The sequence below is a fragment of the Cryptomeria japonica genome, chromosome 3 (genome assembly GCF_030272615.1).
Source record: "Cryptomeria japonica chromosome 3, Sugi_1.0, whole genome shotgun sequence".
Taxonomy (NCBI): Eukaryota; Viridiplantae; Streptophyta; class Pinopsida; order Cupressales; family Cupressaceae; genus Cryptomeria; species Cryptomeria japonica.
In genome coordinates, this window is record NC_081407.1 from 553,133,587 (window position 1) to 553,154,577 (window position 20,991).

The 20,991-nt window shown below is 35.7% G+C and overlaps 1 protein-coding gene across 1 annotated transcript in view; it reads right to left on the reverse strand.

Annotated features, from left to right (window-relative positions):
* LOC131029890 (glutamate--tRNA ligase, chloroplastic/mitochondrial) overlaps positions 1-20,991 on the reverse strand; it is a 52,372-nt gene that overhangs the window by 20,762 nt on the left and 10,619 nt on the right. Inside the window, exon 3 of the mRNA XM_057960550.2 lies at positions 4,358-4,479. Coding sequence (XP_057816533.1) covers positions 4,358-4,479 — 122 coding nt within the window. The remainder of the gene's footprint in view (positions 1-4,357; positions 4,480-20,991) is intronic.

A 20,991-nucleotide genomic window follows, 5' to 3' on the forward strand; every position in this document is an offset into this window, starting at 1 on the left:
ATAGAGGTGGAGTAGCTCTTGAGAAAGTTCATGCACCTGAAAATTGTGCAGACATGTTTACAAAACTAGTACTGTTAGAGAAGCTGAGGTAGAGTTTGGCTTCTCTTGGCTTGTAGAAAAGATGATGAATGGGCATGGACAAGTATCAAGTAAATTGTTGTCAAGGTGGAGATTGTTGGATTATGACCTAAGTCACGAGATATGGCGATTTTCATGGATGAGGTTCGAATTTAATCGAATTTCAAACTTCTATAAAAAAAATCGAATTTAACTGAATTTCCTCTATAAAGCATTGCTATCCGCTTCTAAACACAACTCAGCTAGTCATGGGTATTCTTTGTATATGCTTTGTATCTATTGGGTCATGGGTGTCTGCAACTGCTGGGTCGCCCTCAGATTTTCTCCAACAAGGGTCGCTATTCTGATAATTTATTAGAAGTATACATATATTTAAAAATAAACAAAATTATAGAAGACGAATTTTATCCGAATTTTTTTTCGAATTTTTCCCTCGTCGAATTTCATCCGAATTTCATGGCTGTCGAATTTGAATTCGAATTCAAACCTTGTGACTTAGATTATGACAACAACAAAGAAAAATATTATCTTAAGAGATTGTTAGATTGGGGCAATACTAAATCTTATCGTGTTACCTTCTTATAAAAATCTACTTTTTCCTTAAGAGATAATCGATAATTTCCTTAAGAGAAAGTCTAGATTTTTCTTAAGCTTGACGGTGGGCTATCTTGTGGAAGATATTATACATATCTTTGTAGCCTTTAAAGGTATATCAATTTATAGTAGCAACAGCAGCATGTAAATTATAATAACTCCTCTGAGCAATAAGAATATCGATATCTTTGCCATGTGGATGTTTCCTTGGCTTATTGTTTACCACATTAAATTGTGTCTTTTTGAATGTTATCCTATTATTCTGTTTTATCTTTTCTATTATTTCTTCACAACTAGTTTGTACTGCAATAATATTTTATTCTACAAGTTCATGTTTCCACAACACCTATTACTAAGACTCAAAGCTAATAAATGAGAGATTAAGTGAAATGTTGCAGCTAATAAAAAATTTGAATTGTTGAAGAATAAGGTGACAAAACAACCAGTTTTAGCTTTACCTGACTTTGATAAGTTAATCCAAGTAGATTGTGATAACTACAATTGAAGTTCTTTTTGATGTTTACTTTAGTGAGAAATTGAATAATGCTCGAAGGAAATGTTATGTTTATGATCAGGAATTTTAGGCAATTGAATAGGCCTTGAAGAAATGGCGACCCTATTTGTTATCAAAAAAATTGTTTTATACACTAATCATCAAGCACTACAATAAATGAATTGTCAAGGTAAATTGAATTATAGACATTAAATGGGATGAATTTATGCAGAGATGTTCATTTGTATTGAAACATAAAAGTGGAAATTCCAACAAAGCGGTTGATGAGTTAAGGAGAAGGCATAATTTATTGACTTAAATGAGAGCTGAAGTTGTTGGTTTTCATGAAATGAAAAAATTGCATGAGAATGATGTTAATTTTGCTGAGGAATTGAAAGTGCTGGTAAGTATAGATAGAACCAAATGGATAGATTTTCTAATTCAAGATGATTTGTTATTTAAAAGAGTCAATTATGTATACCAAAATATTCTATGAGAGAAAAGTTGATTAAAAAAAACATAGTAGTGGATTAGACTGCCATTTTGGCATTGCAAAACAAGACCTTTGGTGGGTGAAACTATTATTGGTCTAAATTGTAATTGGATGTTAAAAAACTCATGCAAAGTTTTCGAATATGTCAAGATTCAAAGGGAAGCAGTCAAAAATGTAAGATTATTTTAGTTGTTGTCTTTTCTAAAGAGACCATGAGATAATAACTTATAATACCAGTATAGATTTTGTGTTAAGTTTGTGAAGAAATCAAAGGGATCTTGATTCAGTCTGGTGAGAAGTTGACAGATTTTCCAAAATGGTACATTTTATGTCTTGTAATAAAACTAATAATGTTGTGCATGTAGCTGATCTGTTTTTCAAAGAAGTCATCAAATTACATGCATTGCCTAACTATTGTTTCAGTTAGTAAAATTTGTTGATCATTTTTGGTGCATATTGCGGAAAAAGATTAATATTAAATTAAGGTTTAGTTTAGTGTATCACCCCAAACTGATGAACAAACAGAAGCTGTAAATAGAGGTTGGGAATTTAATGAGATATTGAAAAGTGAAAAGACAAGTAATTAGGATTGCCATTACTACAAGCTAAGCTTTCCTATAAAAATTCAGTGAACAGAAGTACAAGAATGACATCATTTCAGATTGTGTATAGACAGAGTCTAAGATGATTTTGAATTGAGAAAATTCATAGAGGTATATAACACAAGTGATATAGTTGAAGATTATGCAAAAACATATGAAGGGATTGCATTAAGAGGAGAGAAGACGGTTGAAGAAAGTGAATAATAAATATAAGGAATATGCAAATCAGAAAAGAAGGCATAAGATTTATGAAATTCGAGATTTTGCCATGATTTATTTGAGAAAGGAAAGATTTCTGCAAGGAATATACAATAAGCTAAAGAAAAAGGAAACTGGAACATGCAAGGTAATTAAGAAAATTTCCAATAATTACTTTGAGATTGAATTACCTGAGGAATTTAGGATATCACACATATTCAATATTACTGGTTTGCATGATTATCTTGGAGAGAATACTAGAGGAGTTGTAACAGAAGTTGATTGGATGACACGATTTTGAGCAGATGAAATAAATTTCAGAATGAGATGATTCTTTAGAGAACAAGAATCAAGAGTTGTGAAGAATATTTGGTTAAGTGGAAGAATAGACCAGTTGAAGAAATCTACATGGATGTCTGAAGTTGAGGTAGATAGTTAAGATTTTCCTTTATCTGGAAGTCCTGATTGAAAATGAGAGGCTGACTTTTCAGCTACTAGCGTGCATAATGCAAGAGCATCATAGGCCTAAGAGCAATCCTGTGTCACTAAAGATGTGTTCTTGTGTTTGTTGTGTTTTGCATTTGTTTTCTGTGTGTTGTCATTTTGTGTTGCCAAAATTGCATATTTCTTGCTGCAATTTCAAAGAAGTGAATTTGGGCCTATCAAATAAGATCTTGTTGTGCACATCTGCAACTGTAGCCAATCAGCATAGCAGTTTTAACCAAGTATCTTGTGACCATCATAAACATGCCCACATGGTAAATTTTGTATTTGACGTCTTATTGCAAGCCACAACATGTTTTCATGTAGTGCTTTGATTGGACTGTGCATCAAAGTATTTGAATCTCACGACAATTCTTGAGGTTATCTAATCAATTATTGATCTTAAGGAGGTTTATGTGAGGAGCCACATCAAGTTTCGAGACGCATATCTATATGTACAACAAAGATGTTGATTAATAGATTTTTAAAGAGATAAACTAAATTCCAAGGTAGAATCCATATTGAAATCATTTAGTATGGAGCCATTGATCCTTATGTACTTAAGGTAATGCACTACATTTTTCTCTTTGTGAAACCTTTCTTCTTCTAAGAAGGTGGCAAAAATCATTTAAAGCCATAGAGGGAAAAAACCAGAGAGTGTAAAGGCAGACAAAAAACAGTTGACTGTTAGATATTCAGAGATCTATTTTGTATTGAAAGTTCTAAGCCTGAATTGTATCGAAGCTCAAGAAGCTATGATGCAATCGTGTATTGAAGTGATAAGAATCTTTTCTATCATGTGAAGTTGTTATTATCAGTTGAGGAAGTGTGTGATAGTTATTATTTTCTGTGCGGTTAAAAAGTCTTTGATTAGATCCTCCATCCACTAACATCAATGAATGACATAAAGCTGATAAACAATATCACATATTCATCATAAAACAGCAACAAGACTATCTGGATAAAAGATAACACAAAAGCTGCGATGCAAAACAAAGAAGACTCTTTGTACAAAGCCTCATTAGAGCAGAAGCACCTGTAAACATGACCAGTATACAGCAGAATCTCTGCATAATCCTTATATAAAGTATTCCATTGTGATTGGCAACATATCAAATCATCCATGTTGTATCAGACAAGACCAACACCCTAAAACTCAAAGTATAGGCAATGAAAATCTCCAGATTACTGCATAGTTTTGAGATAGTGAAAGTTTAACAAATCCAAGAATAACAACAAAATCTAAAGAAGGAAAGAAAATATGAACTGGTGGGAATGAACGATATACAACCATTGACTGACATAAAGCAGATAAGCAATATCACATATTCATCTTAAAAAAGCAACAAGACAATTTGGAGGATCAAAGATAACACAAAAGCTGCAATGCAAAAAAAATAGGACTCTTTTACAAACCTCATTAGAGCAGAAGCATCTGTAAACATGACCGGTATTCAGCAGCATGTCTGTATATTCCTTATATAAAGTATTCCTTTCTGATTGGCGATAAGGGCCAAAATTACCACCTTTGTCTGGGCCTGTAAATTTTATAAAATTAGTTTATCACAATGAAATGAGTCAAAAACAGAAGCTTGTAAATTTTAAAGTAACATGTTTTGTTAATTCTATTAATAAAATTATATCAAACTATCTATGTTGTTGTAGTGAAGATCAATTCACTGCAAGATAATAAAGTTATAGACTAGGTTTAGAAAAACATCAGCTGGTGTTTTGATAGTACAAATTTTATGCATTCAAAATGAACCAATACAGAATTACAGCAAAATATTAATATACTATGTTATCATCAAAACAACATTGAGAAATACAGACTTGATTAGAGAGAGTTTGTACTGATGACAATATTGATTTCCTTGAGAAGGACTCAATATTATCATATGCAATACACTATTGTCTAGGCGCATTATTTATCACTATGAAATGAGCCATTAACATGGACTTGTTTTATTTGATTCTACAAAAAAATTATATCAAATTTTCTAAGTTGTAGTAAACATCAATTTTCTGCAAGGCAATAAAGATTTGCAGACAAGGTTTGAAAAATTCGGCTGCCATTTTAATCACACAAGCTTTAAGCACTGACAATGATACAATTGCTCATGTGAACTACATAACTATTGCCAAAAAAATATAATCATATGTACTATCATTATAATAATATTGAGAAATAAAATCCATGGGCTTGATAAGAGAGAGCACCATACAGAAGGAAGATATCGATTGACTTGAGATAGTGTTATTATACTCCAAACTCTGGTATACAGGTGCCGGTACATTATTAACATGTGTATATATTTAGAGCACTGATGACGTGCATGTAGAGTCGCTTTATCAACAAACAATGACTTATCTACATAGATTCTTGCAGCATCCAGCCCATCAATAACTTAAAGATTGGGTAAGCATGACCCAGATACAAGCATCTGTTACATAGATACCTAGCATGCTCATGCAAGTTATTAAATTTGAGTTATGTTCTGTTGATGAACTAACATTTTCCGAAATAACATTGTCCAATATCAGTATAGATCAAGTAGTTCAAAGTATAATTAGAAATACAAATAGCAATTTTGTTATGTATTCTGTACACAGATTTTAAAGGAGTTACTACTTTTAAGGCAACATTGCTTTCTCAAACAAGTCATGGCATTTGGGAATTAGTGTTAATTAATGAAAATTCCACCTTGTTATTCTGGTTTTGACACCATCAAATAACCTCCATATTTCTCAGGACACATAAGCCATGACTTTTGAGTTCACTTTCCTACACACTATCTGCAGCTACAGCTTTCCAGAGATCAATAACGTCTCAAGTATAGGAACTAGGCATCAATTTTCGGTGGTATTTTACTTTTTAATATATGAACAATTCCTCAATGTTCCTAAATACAGAAAAACGTATATAGAAAAGAAGCATTCAAAACATTTGGAAAGACCTTAGTGAAACATATGAAGGTCACTTGCTGCATCTCGATGCAAAAGTTTCTATAGACTCTCACCTAACCAAACATATCCTGCTTGATGACTCACCTACCTAAATAATCTTCCCTCTATTTTTTCTCCAAAACACTCGACTACTCTAAGAAAGGAGGAAAAAGTACAACCCACTGAACCATTAAATGAAAGAAAAAAATTGACAGCTAGAGAGTCATAACATATATCAAATGTCGACTGAGGGGGTGGCATGAAAAGCCAGGTAAAAGAAAGAGAAAAAATTTAACAATGATGTCAAGAAATTTTATTTTAGACTTTTGTTGATGGTGTTGAATGATCTCTGGAGGCTCTAGTGGATCTTGAGTTTATATGTCTTGTGCTTACAAAATGTGGTTGTGCTACAATGCCATAAGAACCTTTCTGCAATGTGCTTGGAATTATTTTATTATTTGCAATAAAGTTATAAAGTTATGTTTTTAATATTTACTTTAGTATTAAATATTATTAACTTATGTTCCTCAAAGTGGATGCTTAAAAGAGATGGGAGGGGGTAGGGGGGCCTTTTCACATAATTGTTATTAATATTTCAAAGAGGTCTTTTTGAGTGGAATATTGCTTTTTCAAAAAACCAAAAAAAGTGTTTTTTCAAAAAGAAGTAATGAAAAAGAAAACAAAAGCGCATTTCCGAGAAAGTGCAAAAAGGCAAAAAAAGTTTTTTTTTTCAAAAAACAATGAAAAAGCAAAAAGCACTTTTTAAAAAAAACCAGCAAAAAAGAAAAAATGTTTTTCCCTAAAGTAGTTCTCAAAAGTCATAAAAGGAGGATCTCTCATTTGCATTATTCTGTTTGTGCATACATAACAAGATATTGTTGAAATGAACTTGGAGAGTTCTTTCAGAGATTGTTGACAACGAAAACCCTCTACAGTTGATCTGGTTTCGATGGTGCAAGATCCACCCTAGCTGGTTGTTGATTTCCAGTCAGAGTTTTCACTGTTTGTTCGAAATTTGGTGATAAATGTTTGATGAAGATAAAGATATATGAAGTTTTTTTATTTGGGTTTTCAGTTTTTGGTGAGTTTGGTTTCTTTCTGGAGAGCTGTTTGAGTGTGCAAAGTATGGACACTTTTTCCAGTGCTGGCCATACTTTCCAGCAACCCACCCTAAGATTCACTTTTTGGTTCATACTTCGAGATTAGGTCATAAATCATTTTGGATACTCCTGCATTGGTTTTATCTTGGTTGGGTGATAAGAATCTAGAGGTTATTTGCAAGTTTTTGACCATAACTGAATTTTCTATGCAATTCATCCATTCTAGCAAGGCTGTACAGTTCCTCTTGTGGCTCATGAGGATTTTAAGAGGCTTAAACTTCTGTTTTGAAACTGCAAATTCGTTCATCTATGGTGCCTAGGTATCAAGAAAGAAATCTTAAGTGCTGATAGTGGATTTAAGACAAAGGGAGGCATTTAAGAACTTATTTTCAGATCACCCTGAGCTTTTTCTAGTGCCCAGTTTGCAGGGGAAGAACTTTCTGAAGTTTATTTCAGATTTAAGAGAGATTTGTATGCATTGATTGGTGTTTGGGTATGACTGAAATTTAATTGTAGATCTGTTGTAATTCATCACTGAGCATTTGATGGTAATTTTGGTATAAATTCAGACCTGTAGCAGCAAGAGGACCTCTATTTCTTAAGGTACTCAAGTTCAGTTAAGGTGCCAAGATCATTAATTGGTTGTATTGTTCATGTTGAATGCCAAACTATCCTAATTTTGTAAACAGCAGTATTTATAGTGATGTTATTTCAGTTTTGGGTGTTGTTAGTGTTATTTTCCATAGTCATGTACCTGCTATGAATGGATGAAACAAATCAGATCAGTTTATTTTGCAAACAATTCCATTTGTTTTTTGGCAAGCATTTGTAAGTCAAACTACTACAATGGTAAAACTAAAAAAAGTCAGGGGTATAAGTTACAGAAAATATTTATATTTTGTTGGTGGTTTTTAATATTTTGGTGAAACTCCAGCTGAAGGCCGTACTTTAATTGTTGGGCCACTTTGGTCTCTTGACATCATTATATTATTGCAGATTGGAGGCCTTAGGCATAGAAAATTCAAATGTCTTTATGGTCTCATATCAAATGCCTCCAATTCTCTTTCATTATGCACAGCATTCCTAATCATGACGTGAACTATTTAGTGCAATTCGTTGTAATATCCGGCCTAGTGTGATTTATTTCAGCAGCTGCTACAATTAATAATCTCATTTCAGACATTTTTCCATCCTTTTCTGAAGTTATTTTGGCCTCAATCAACTCCAATCTTTTCCAACTCTGCATGCATAAGGTATTGGTCAATTTATGGAATTTGAGTTTATCACTGAAGTGTTTGACAAAATGCTCATACTCAAAAGTTTGGATGGTCCAAATATGATTTTAAAAGAAAATCATTCATCATAGTAACAATTCTAAGGTATTTTGTCAAATTATTTCATTTCCAATTATTTTCATTGTAATTGATCCTCGGACAATAGTATCACCAAATCCCATATAATTTTTCTATTTTACTTCACCTTGCATGGCGTGAATTGGAATCAAGTGAGTTTATCCACCATTTTGGCATTGATGCAATTTTGTTTGCACTCGCTATCAGCCAATTCAGCTAGAGTGATTTTATGATTGTTTTAAATTGTAAGTCGGTTGGCTTGCCACTAACACTTTTCAATTAGTTTTTCCTTTTTGTTCTTTCTCTGTATGCTCTCACCTTTCTCGTTGTAGAATTGAGTTGATTGCAAAAAATATATTGGGTTTTCAATTAACTCCCTTCATGGGTCATTTTCTCTTGTTCTAGAGGTCGAGGCATGCTATCCACAAGGACTACCATCTATAAATCATGGGAAGTTCACATTTCCTCAATTTCTTTGCCGTATTTTAATTTATGGGATCCCCTCACCTAAATAGCATCATGTATGAGTGAAAGAGCAAATGTCACAAACTTACTTTAGGAGCAACAAATGAGAGACCCCTTCCTCTTCTGCATAGCCCAAATGATCATAGGATTGTGCACATAGATACCATTCTCAACTAATCAATATTCTTTTGCAATAGTTGTCTAGTTATACCCACAACATCTGTCAGAGAATGAGTAGATCTCATAAGCTACCCCTTCAAGGATTGAGTGAATAAATTTTGATGGAAAAGGTGACCTTCCACTAACAAACCCAAATCTGCCACTTTCTTCTTTAGACTAAAGGCTACAAGCCTACAAGTGATACCTAGTCACATGTGTTAACTTAAAGGATACTTCTTAGATACAACATATTGTTTTTCTTTTTTCATTCTCGTCATGCACATAGGATTCATTCATTATAGTCTCATCTTGATAGGCTGAGGTGCTAATACTTGGGGCATTCTGTATTCATGTAATTTAGGTGGATCCCACTTTAAATATCTATACTTCCACATGAATATGTCGTTGTAGTCGAGAAATAGTGGAAGGCAAATGCTTTCAATATGTGCTTCTAATCATCTATCACCTAAATGACTAAAGGGGTCTTATCCATCCCAAGGTTCACTTCCACTATCTTAAGAGTAACATGTTGAATTGTTCCCCTTTGTCAAAAATGAATGTGTTGGGGTGTTGTTTGTCTTACTTTCCTCTTCGGGCTTAATCCTAATGGACTTTATCTATCCACAAGAATCCTAAAAAAGGCACCATAAATTGGTTTCAATATACATATCACCAAAAGACAATCATAAACTAACATCCTCCCACTCAAACTCGGGCTACCAAAAATCCTAGAAGATTAATTCCAAATTGATTTCCCATTTCCAACATAAATGTAGGCATTACCATAGTAGCAAAAAACTTTCTTGAGCTAGACTCAACAAACAAAAAGACGGATATTTTTCAATTAATCAAGAAAATTTGAAAAATTAAAAGATGTTTTAAAATTCATAAAAACATGGGGAATTTGCAAGTAAAATTGTAATTAAATCATGATATTTTGCTTTTTTTCGGTTCCTAAGTATTTGTGCCCAAGTATTGAGAAAGAATCAGTAATATAATTCAAATTGAGTCACCAAAACTATCAAGTGCAAATTACTCACAAGTAATCATGATGTTTTGTAGATTTTTGCTAAATTTTGTGAGGCATGACATAAAGTGAGACTTGGGTCCTATTGTGACTATTGATTTTACCACAGGTATTGATTCTTTCTTTTACTGCTGCATATGGGTGCCCATCTACATATTGTCCATTCTTATCACATCTGAAACACTGCACTTGAGATATGTCCCTCCTCTTCTTGGAAGAGCCTTTTCTATTGGTGCCCCCGTCCTTCCTCTTGAAGTTCCTCTTCTTCCCTTTCTTGTGAGAGTGAGAGTTCAACACATGAATATCTTCATTGGTGGCATTTTGGTCAATCCCCCTGGTGATCAATCTGGGTTCTTCTTGAATGTAATCCGTCTTCAACCGATCGAACTTGGGGAGCTTTGAACATGCACTTATTCCTTGAATAATTGGTTCCCGTGATGTTGAGAGTCCATTTAGAGCCACTCCATCCTTCTCAATAAAATAAGTGTTTTTATGCCCATCATGTTGGGCTCTCCTATCAAATTGCCAAGGCCTTCCAAGAAGAAGGTGGCACACATCCATTGGAACAATATCACAAAGAACTTTATCCTTGTAAGGACCCATATTAAACTCTACCCATGCCTGCTCATTCACAAGTACCCGCTGTCCCTTATTAAGCCATGATATCTTATAAGGATTTTGATGAGGGATTCTCTTCAGCTTAAGTTTTTCTACCATTTCTAAAGACACTATATTATCTGTTGAACCTGAATCAACTATAACTTTGCATACCTTGCCTTGAGATTTGCAGGCTGTTCGGAACAAAGCTTTCCTTTGAGGAGGCTCCTTGATGGTTGGTACTTTTATTAGAGTCCTTTTAATCATCAAAGATTCTCCTGTCTCCGAAGTGACATGAACAGAAGGAGAGTTCACACTCCCTTCATCTTCCTCCCGCACTAATTGGTTCCTCTTCTCTCCATTATAAGAACTAGTACCAACTTTATCAGGACACTTCCATGCTGGATGTCCGATTTGGTTGCAGTTATAGCACTTTCCTGAGAAAGTATTAGAACCCCTTCCTCGTCCATTGAATCTTCCTCTGCCTCCTTGTCTCCTACCTCTAAAACTTCCTCTTTAATCACCATTAGACTCTTGGTTTGTATTTTGCTCACCTGGGTCCTTTTGTGGTCCTCTTCCACTATGATTTCCTCTGCCTCTAAAATTTCTTCCCCTACCTCTTCCTTGTTGTTCTTGTTTCCTCTTGATCTTTTCTTCAGCCTTACAAGCGAGTTGATAGCATTCTTCCATAGTCCTTGGGGTGGCCAAGTTCAATTCATCCTGTATGTTGAATCTCAGCCCATTGAGATACCTTGCAATCTTTTCCACCTCATCTTCATGGTGTCCGGATCTCAAAGTCAGTTTATAAAATTCTTCAGTATAGGACATAACATCCATATCCTTCTGCTTCAGATTTTGAAGTTTCCTAAATGTCTACACAGCATAATCAACTGGTAGGAACTGAGCCTTGAGTTTTGAGACCATTCTGTCCCATGACACTATCTTTGTTTTACCTCCTTTCACCCTCTCTTCTTGATCAAAATTCCACCAAGTGAGTGTTGGACCTTTCAACTTTGTTTTGGCATACCTTACTTTCTTGGTATCCTCTACCTCCTCAAATTCAAAGAAATTGTCAAGTGCATCTATCCATGCTAGGAGCTCTTCACTATCTCTTTTTCCTCCATACATGGGCACTTCAACCTTCGCCATGGAAACACTATCCCCTTTCACAGCCTTGAGCATCCTTACCATTCTCAACTCTTAAGGGTCCATTCGTGACTCTGGCACGTGTTGACCCACAACTAGAGGGTTGTTACCGTCACCCCCCTTTCTCTTCCTCATCACTTTGGTCAACACTGACCATTCCTCTTCTTTGATTCTTCTCCAAAGCTGTTAACCGGGCCAAGGTTGCTTCTTGAGATTCTTTGAAAAGTTTTTCCTTCGAGAGCAGCTGATCTTTCAATTCTCGAATCTCCCTAGCTGCAAAATAACCTTTCAGAAGCATCTTGGACTTCAACTTACTAGCACCTAGTTTCATTCATTTCTTCCTCTTGATCTACAACTGTGCTCTGATACCACTTGATGCAACAGAGGGTGGAAACTATCTTTCTATCACCATTCACATATCCTTCTCAGAGGGTCTTTTGTCTTAACAGTCAGCAGGAAAACTTCCTAACCTAGCACATGAAGATGCTAGGTTCAATTTTGAAGAGAGACAATCCCCTCTCCACTCTCTGCTGCAAAACACAAAACTACCATTAAAACTACCCTAACATTACCCATTCCACCTGGTCTTATCTTACAGCAAGGTGGAATGGTAATCATTTACATCTTAGACTCTCAACCTCACAGACCACTCGGGTTCAAACACTTCTTGACTTAGAAATGACAGGAACTCCTATCTTCCTTACCACCCGAACTCCAGACAAATGTAAGAACAAATCAATTCATAACATCACTAACAGAACATGAAATACTTCTACTGAATGAGACCCTACAGGTCGAGCAAACAAGAGCAGAAAAGAAAATTCAGGAAACTCCCGAGTTGAGCAGCAAAAAATGAATCGTTTTTTTATTCCTCCTTCCTTCAATCTTTCATTCCAAAAGAAACAAGCACTAACTCCTGCCTCATAGCTTATGAGGCATATAAAAACTACAACTTCTGGACACCAACAGTCATGGTATGACTGTTGGTGTTCTAGTTACAACCGATTGAGCATCTTTACATTCCAAAACAGAGGGTGGAAACTATCTTTCTCTCACCATTCACCTATCCTTCTTAAAGGGTCTTTTGTCTTAACAGTCAGCGGTAAACTTCCTGACCTAGCACATGAAGATGCTAGGTTCAATTTTTGAAGAGAGACAATCCACTCTCCACTCTCTGCTGCAGAACACAAAACTACCATTAAAACTACCCTAACATTACCCATTCCACTTGATCTTATCTTACAACAAAGTGGAATGGTAATCATTTACATCTTAGACTCTCAACCTCATAGACCACTCGGGTTCAAACACTTTCTGACTTAGAAATGACAGGAACTCCTATCTTCCTTACCACCCGAACTCCAAACAAATGTAAGAACAGATCAATTCATGACATCACTAATAGAACATGAAATACTTATACTGAACGAGACCCTACAGATCGAGCAAACAAGAGCAGAAAAGAAAATTCAAGAAACTCTCGAGTTGAGCAGCAGAAAATGAATCGTTTTTTTAACTCCTCCTTCCTTCAATCTTTCATTCACAAAGTAACAAGCACTAACTCTTGCCTTACGAGGCATATAAAAACTACAACTTCTGGACTGTTGGTGTTCCAGTTACAACCGATTGAGCATCTTTATATTCCAAAACAAACCCTACAAGAAACATAGTAGAGATAAATACAAAACGGTCATCATGGACCTTTATTCAAACCAAAAATAAATCAAAACCCCTAAACTCCTAAACCACACTTAGAACAAAAATGCCAAGTCGGTGCTCCTGCACCACACTATCACCATGAGAGAAGCTTCAATCAGTAAAGCCAAAAAAATAAGAAGAAATTCTCTCCAATTATGAAAAAGCATCATATCAAAATATTAACCTCCCCAAGAGTACTATTTTTTCATAAAAACCCCAAATGTGAAACAACGAAAGGTTGCCCAAAATCTTAATTATCAAGTGGGTCACCTTCCTTCTAAATATCTTGGGTTGCCTCTATTTTTTGGTGTTGATCTAGAATCCTTTTGGAATGAAATGCTTGATAGGTTTCAACATAAGCTGGCAGGTTTACAGGAGACCCTCCTTAGTCAAGCTCATAAAATTTAGTTGATTAAAGCTGCCTTGCAAAACTTCCGAGTGTATAGCTTGAGTTTGCTGAAAATGCTTTCAAAAATTGCCAATAGAATTGAACAAATTCAAAGAACTTTCCTTTGGGCTGGAACTAACGATAGAAACAGATTTCCATTAATTTCTTCATAATATATGTGTAGGCTAAGGATTAGAGAAGGCCTAGGAATAAGAAAGATTAGGGAATTCAACCTTGCTCTGAATGCCAAAATCAACTGAAGGAATGGAAAAAGATTATCACGAAGTATGTCCATCATTCTGGGGATATCCAATAGATTTATCTTAACAAAGGTGCAAAGTGGAAACTCAGTGATGGGTTGTTATTAACTTTTGGGAAGACTTGTGGTTGCTTAAAATCCCAATTGTGAATAGGCAATTGAGATGATGAACCATTGTAAGAGGTTCTATGGTTATAAAGTGATACAAACTATATTAAGGTTGTAAATAGTTTCAAATCATGGAAACCCTTGTCAAACTCCTTTGAGTCTTAGACTTCTTTGGTGTCCCATTATAGGTTGCAAGCTCTAATGTCTCTCTTCCATATACCTCAATGTCCTTATAAAGATGAACTGATTTGGATTGGATCTACCTTCGGAACCTACTCAATTACCTTGGTTTTTCTCTCTTTGTTATCTTTTTAAGACCATCCCCCCTTTTGGGCTAAGCTTTGGTTGCCATGGGAGATCCCTAAAATTAACATCTTTTTTTGGCTCTTGGCTCAAAACAAAATCCTTCATACTACTAATCTCATTAAGAGAGGTTTTGACTCCTTCCTAAATCCTAATAGATGTGCACTTTGTGAATTGGCTGAAGAAAATGTCCCCCATTTGTTGCTAAAATGCTTGGGATTCCCTTCTCTTTCTTTTCAAGGTTGGCTGGGTCTTTTTGCATTTGTCTAGTGGAACGATGGGTTTCTTCTCCTCTTTATCCTTCTTTAGAATTCTAATGGGCCCTTGTCTTACCCCATATAGCTTGGTACCTTTGGAAAAAGAGAAACAACAAGATTTTTCAAGAAAAGAATGCCTTGGCTAGTAGAGTGGCAACAAGAATCTGTTTGGCAATCAAGGAAAATTTTCTTGTTGGGATAAAAGAGGTCTCATCTACCCCAAAGATTGGAATCTCGCTTTTGATTTAGAGATTGCAGCAGCTTGGAACTCAAGTTTTGATATTTCTACCCCCTCGATGGTTCCAAGTCTTGGAGATCAAATGGGTTGGGGACTCCTTCACCGTCTAATTGGTATAAAATAGATTTTGATAGAGCCACCAGAGGAAATCTGAGACTTGCAGGTGGTGGTGGTTTTTGAGAGACCAAAAAATGAATGTGATAGCCACCTACGCAATCAACTTGGGGCAGCATGCTAACCATAGAGCCAAAGCAACAATGACATTGAGTGCCCTAAAAATGGCCCACCATGTTGGTGTTAAAAAACTCATAGTTGAGAGCGATTCCTTGGATATTCTAAACTGCTTCTAAGGAAAACAAACTCCTAGCTAAATGACAGATAATTATATACAAGATTTTCTTCTCCTAAGCAAAAACTTTGATAAGGTCTAATTTTGCCATGTTTATTGGGAAGCGAATAAAATTGCTGATTATTTGTGAATTGGAGTGTTCTCAATGAAGGGATCACAAGTTGGAAGGATAACAACTTTCTACCCACAGAGGCTACCAAATTAATTAATAATCATAGCCATAATCATAATGGTTAAAACCAGGAGAAGGAATGGAAAAAAAGATCACTCAAGGGAAGATCACATCATAATGGTTAGTTAACACTTGGAGCACAAACAAAAATGAAGATCACTCACATCATTTTTAATGATGATAAGTAACTCATTAAGCATGAGTCTTCTAGCAAGTATTCTGTCTCGTATAGATTCCTAATGTTGCTTTTGATTTTCACCTATAAGATTTTGTGGGCTTGTTGTGAAGGTGACCAAGAGAATTCTACCATGGGTGGCAAAAGGGATTGTGTGGAGCCTTCAAGCTACAATGGGGTGCAACAGGCTAAGCAAGTGTGGAAAATCTTAGCCAAAGGTGGCCTAACCCACTTTTTAGAGAGTGGAAGCCTATGATACTATTGTAGCAAAGGCATTTGCTAAAGGTTGTAAGGAAAGGAAAATCTCAATACAAGGAATGGAATGTGTTATTTTGGAGGAGCTTGTTGCTAATGTCACTAGCCTATCCATGGAGGGGGCTAAATTGTTCATTTTTTCAGCTTGGTGAAGAAATAGTGAAGCTTCATTTTGGCCATGCCACTAGTTCACTGAATCTAGTCTAGCGTGAAGTCATGCTTTGCATAATGAGGTACGTAACCCTTAAAGGGAGATTTCAGATGGTGTATAGTTATCAATACATTCTCCTAAACCATTTTAGGATAGGTTGAGTGTCTCTTTCCCCTTTTATCCCTTTCCTCCCAAGAATCTTCAATAAACAAGTGCAAACGAGCTCCCAGAATGATAGACTCCACCAAGATCTCATTCTATTAATTGTCAACCATATGAAGGCTTTGCAACCTAGCCCTAGGAAGCCTACCCTCAACCTCAAGACTAGAGAGGGTGGGGTGAAGAGTCATTGAATTTTTGGAGACCAACTCCAACTTTCTAATAATTCTAAGCAATCTCTAGATCGGTTTTCAAAGGATGAGGAAAAAAGGGATCCCCTTGGGTATGATACTGAGGCCTCCGCCTTTAAGGAAAGTAGCCCAGAGTATTAGATTGACAATGATAGTCAAGATTCAAGGAATGAGAATACTAGTAGCTCAAAATGAAAAAGGAAGGTTCAGAACCCCAAAACTAAGCCTAAAATTGAGAGGGTCAAAAAGAAAAAGAAGGAATCGGCTAGGAAAGAAATCCTTGAAGATAGACACATTTGGGAAAGGTGTGAGGAGAAAGCCTTTTTTAAGGAGCAAAGCACTAAGAAGAAAGAAAAAGCTACCAGCATCCTTGATCTCTCGATGAGTATCACAAGTGTGAGTGAAAAGAATGCCCAACTAGAGGAGTAAACGGCTATTAAGAAAGTTGAAGCTATCAATGTCTTGGATCCCCCAATGAGAAAATCCTTTCCTCAATTCTTAGATCCCTAACCTTCCTAAAGATGTTCTATTATGTTGGCTAAGGCTTCTTCTATGCAAGAATTTTCTATGGATACACAAACATTCCCTAACAAAATGGTTCTTTGTGAAAATTGAGAGGTTAACCCTATAACTCTCTCTTTTGGAGAAAATTATTGATGGACCAACTCATATTTAAAGGGAGGATGATTCAAGGATTTTCCAAAGTTGGTATAGAATCCCCAAAATCAATAATCTCAATCAAGAGTTTAAATAAATTGAAAAATAGTGTGACCACATTGGCTAAGGAGGAGAACTAGAAAATTGGTCACCATAATAGACTAGTAGCCTTGGAAAATGAGATGATTGGCATAAACGAGAATCTTGATAAGGTCAATTGGATCAACAAATCCATTCAAAATAGTGCCATGGGAGTCAAGATTCTCTTTGAGAAAATAAAAGAAAAGGTTCAAGGACTGATTATCTAAACTATGGAGGAAGACCAAGGCTAGTCTAGCACTAGAACTAGGAGCAGCAAGAAGTCTTATGAAGAGGAGAAGGAACTCCAAGACTTTGTGAAACTACATGAGGGCTTCTATCACCAAGAGCTATAAGAGACTGAAATGATGAAAAAAAAATTAACTCCTAGGGTGTCTATTTGGCTTTTTTGTTTGTTTGCTCTCGATAAGGTCATTTGGATCAACAAATACTCCATTCCAAATAGTGCCACAGGAGTCGAGATTCTCTTTGAGAAAATAAAAGAAAAGGTTGAGGGACCGGTTATTTGAAGTGTGGAGGAAGACCAAGGCTAGCCTAGCACTAGAACTAGGAGCAGCAAAACATCTTATGAAGAGAAGGAACTCCAAGACTGTGTGAAACTACATCAGAGCTTCTATCAACAAGAGCTATAAGCTATTGAAACGATGAATAAACTTTAATCCCTAGGATGTCTATTTGGCTTTTTTGTTTGTTCGCTAGTCTATGGTTCTCTCCTTTTGTCTAATTGTTGTTCTAGGTTCATGTTTTGTGGTGGGGGTGCAATCGTGCTTCTTGTCACTGTTTTACCATGTACCTTCACTGCACCATTCTTAGTTATATACAAGTTCCCTTTGCCATAGAATTGTAGGGCAACTTGTTGCTTGGTCATCTTGGGACTTATCGTGATTCCTTCTACCTTGTTTTAGTAGATCCGGGTTCACTTCCAGGGTAGAGTTTCTATCATCCTTAGCCCCGAGTTTTGTCCCATTCTCCCAATTCATCAGCAAATGGATGGCCAACTCCTTTCCTTCTATGTAGGCCTAACCTCTCCTTTATCATATCCCAGAACCGCTTCGGGAACCTTTTGTTGTTATTATGTTGTGACTTTGCTAATTTTTTGTTAATGTAAAGGGTTTCAGAGTCACTTCAAAACCTGTTTTACCAATATTATAAAAAAAATTACTTCATAATATTCATAAATATATTAAAAAAATGTATAATTTATTATTTTGTATAAACAATAAATAGTTATTAAATTAAATCATACTAAATATAATAGAGATTAAAATCATAAAAGCATTTCTTGTCCCTGCAAAAGAAGCATGAACAAAATGGAGACTAGAATAGAGGTATAAGCAATTGAAGTGTAGTGATTAAGAATGTTGTGGAGTATAAGACTCAAATGCCATTGATCCCTCTAATGACAATGAACAAGAAATTAATTATGCTTCTAGTGATTGCATATTTTTTAGGCATGTGAAGAGAAATGTCAAGGAGATCAATATCCATAAACAAATATTGCTTGCCAAATTGTTCTGAAAATCAAAATGAAAAGGACGTGTTTGGGATTGCTCCTACTTCCTTTAATAGAGGAACAAGGGAGCCATTGACATGAGAGGTCATTATGTGATTGAGGCCAACTACCAACTTACCCCAAAGGAACACAACAAGCATATATTAGCCACTACCAAATAGTTTGAGCAGCACATTCTCAATCTCAAATCAAACACTCACAAACGTTTAGAAGTAAAATTTATATAATTGAACAGCCCCCAAAAATCCATATTTCACCTTTTTTGTGGGGGTTTGAAATGTACAAACCCCAGGCATATCCAAACCCACATTACTAGTGAACCCAATAACATAGGTTACAATATTTTATTACAATAAATAATCTGAAAAGCATGCATGGTACATGACCAAATGTACCATTGCAATGTTAGTTGAACATTGCTATGCACCTTCCACTGATAGAAATATTGTGATGGTCCTCTCCACTCCAAAATGTCCCACCCCTCAATCGTGATGCACCTTCTAGACTATCTCTAGATGCTCGCCTCGTGTTATAGAAAGATGTTGCAAATAGCACAAAATTTCATCCTAATGGTAGCCAAATCAGTTACAAGTAGTGTTGGATGCATGATTACAAAGTTCCTACCACTCTGTAAATCTTGAGCCAAGATAAGGCATCATGTCTATATGAGTCTAGGATAGTGATCAATATTGTAATGGGTGGCTTACTCAAGTTGTCAATAACCCTTTAGACACAAACCATATTAAACTTGATGTTAAGGGGAGAACTGTTGCAAATAAGTGTACCACTTTTACAATTTTCTCTATGTCTACAAACTAAATGTACTTGCAGTCAATGTGAATGGCCGTTTACTTTCCCAAGATGTAGTGCTTCCTTTGTCAATGGGATTAGACAATGGTGTCAAGCTCCCGAATCCCTATCATACATCAATTATATTTGAATTGAGTCAATGAATGTCTCATTGTGATAGAAAATGGGAGACCAAGTTGATAGAGTATAGGGCCAAGTGCATACTTTGAAGCATGAATTCCTATCTCAAAGGATTTTGCAAATTATTAGTACCAAGAGAAATTGGCACTTTGTGTTTCAAATGCTTTCTACTCTACCTTGCCTTAGATGAACTTTGCTTCAGCTTCGCCTTATGTTACCATCAACTATAATGTCACCCTTCTCTTTCTTGGGCTGTGACTTATTGGCAAGAATAATTTCTCTTTCCTTTACATTAAAACTTCTCTTTATGTAATGTCCCCTTTTGTAAACACCCTAGTTTTTGCCCTTAAATCACAATTCCAAGTAAAGCAAGAAATGAAATAGAGATATCATTTACCAATTAGATCCTGGTTGAGACCCCTCAATCATGTTAGATATAAAATTGATCAATCCTACTAGGGTTAGGAACATTATCATAATCATCATAGTAAATTACATAATGTGCATGTGGGATTCAATAACACTTCCCCTACAACCTATCCTCATTATGGAGTCCCTTAAAACATCATACAAGGCACCTCGAGCTTATTCTTTTCCATCAAGCCCAAGAGCACAGAATGACACCCGCCAATTGGCCCCCTAGCCCCACCCGGGGTTGCTCTACTTGAATGGAGCTTTGTGCTACTTGCATCCCTTATATGCATTCTATTCTACCATCCATAATGACATGGTTGGTCAAATAAAGTGTTAAGGAATCTACTATATGATTTATTACCAATAAATATCATAATGGCAAGAATAGCAACATATAAATATGTATTCGCATCAATATGTTCTGCTCTCATTCTGCTTGTATTCTGCTTATTTTATTATTATCAATTAATTATATTCTTAAATTCCCATTTGCAGATCATAACTGTCTTATATATGTATTAGATCAGAACTTCTTTCCTTATCATTTTGTTCCTTATCTTAGAGCAGATGCTTATTCCATTTCCATTTTTTATTGATCCTTCCTGGATGATTGTTCAAATGATTCGTCCTTCCTTTATATCTCTCATTTGGAGAGAAACATACCTCTTCAATAACATCCCTTTCCCTTGGCAATAGTTACACCTTTTCGAGGCTGAGCGCTGCCTTTAACAATCCTCAGTCGGCCTTAAAGAAATTATTATTATTTGAATGTGTGCTTATTCCCCTAACCTAGTCAGCCACTTACCTGCAGACATTTATTTTTCTTCCTAGCTGGGTCGGCCTTTTAGAATAATCTGCCCGTAATTATTTGTTTCCCTGGGCTTAGTCGGCCCTCTTCCAGTAATTATTATTATATTCCTAAGTTTAGTCGGCCCTATTTGC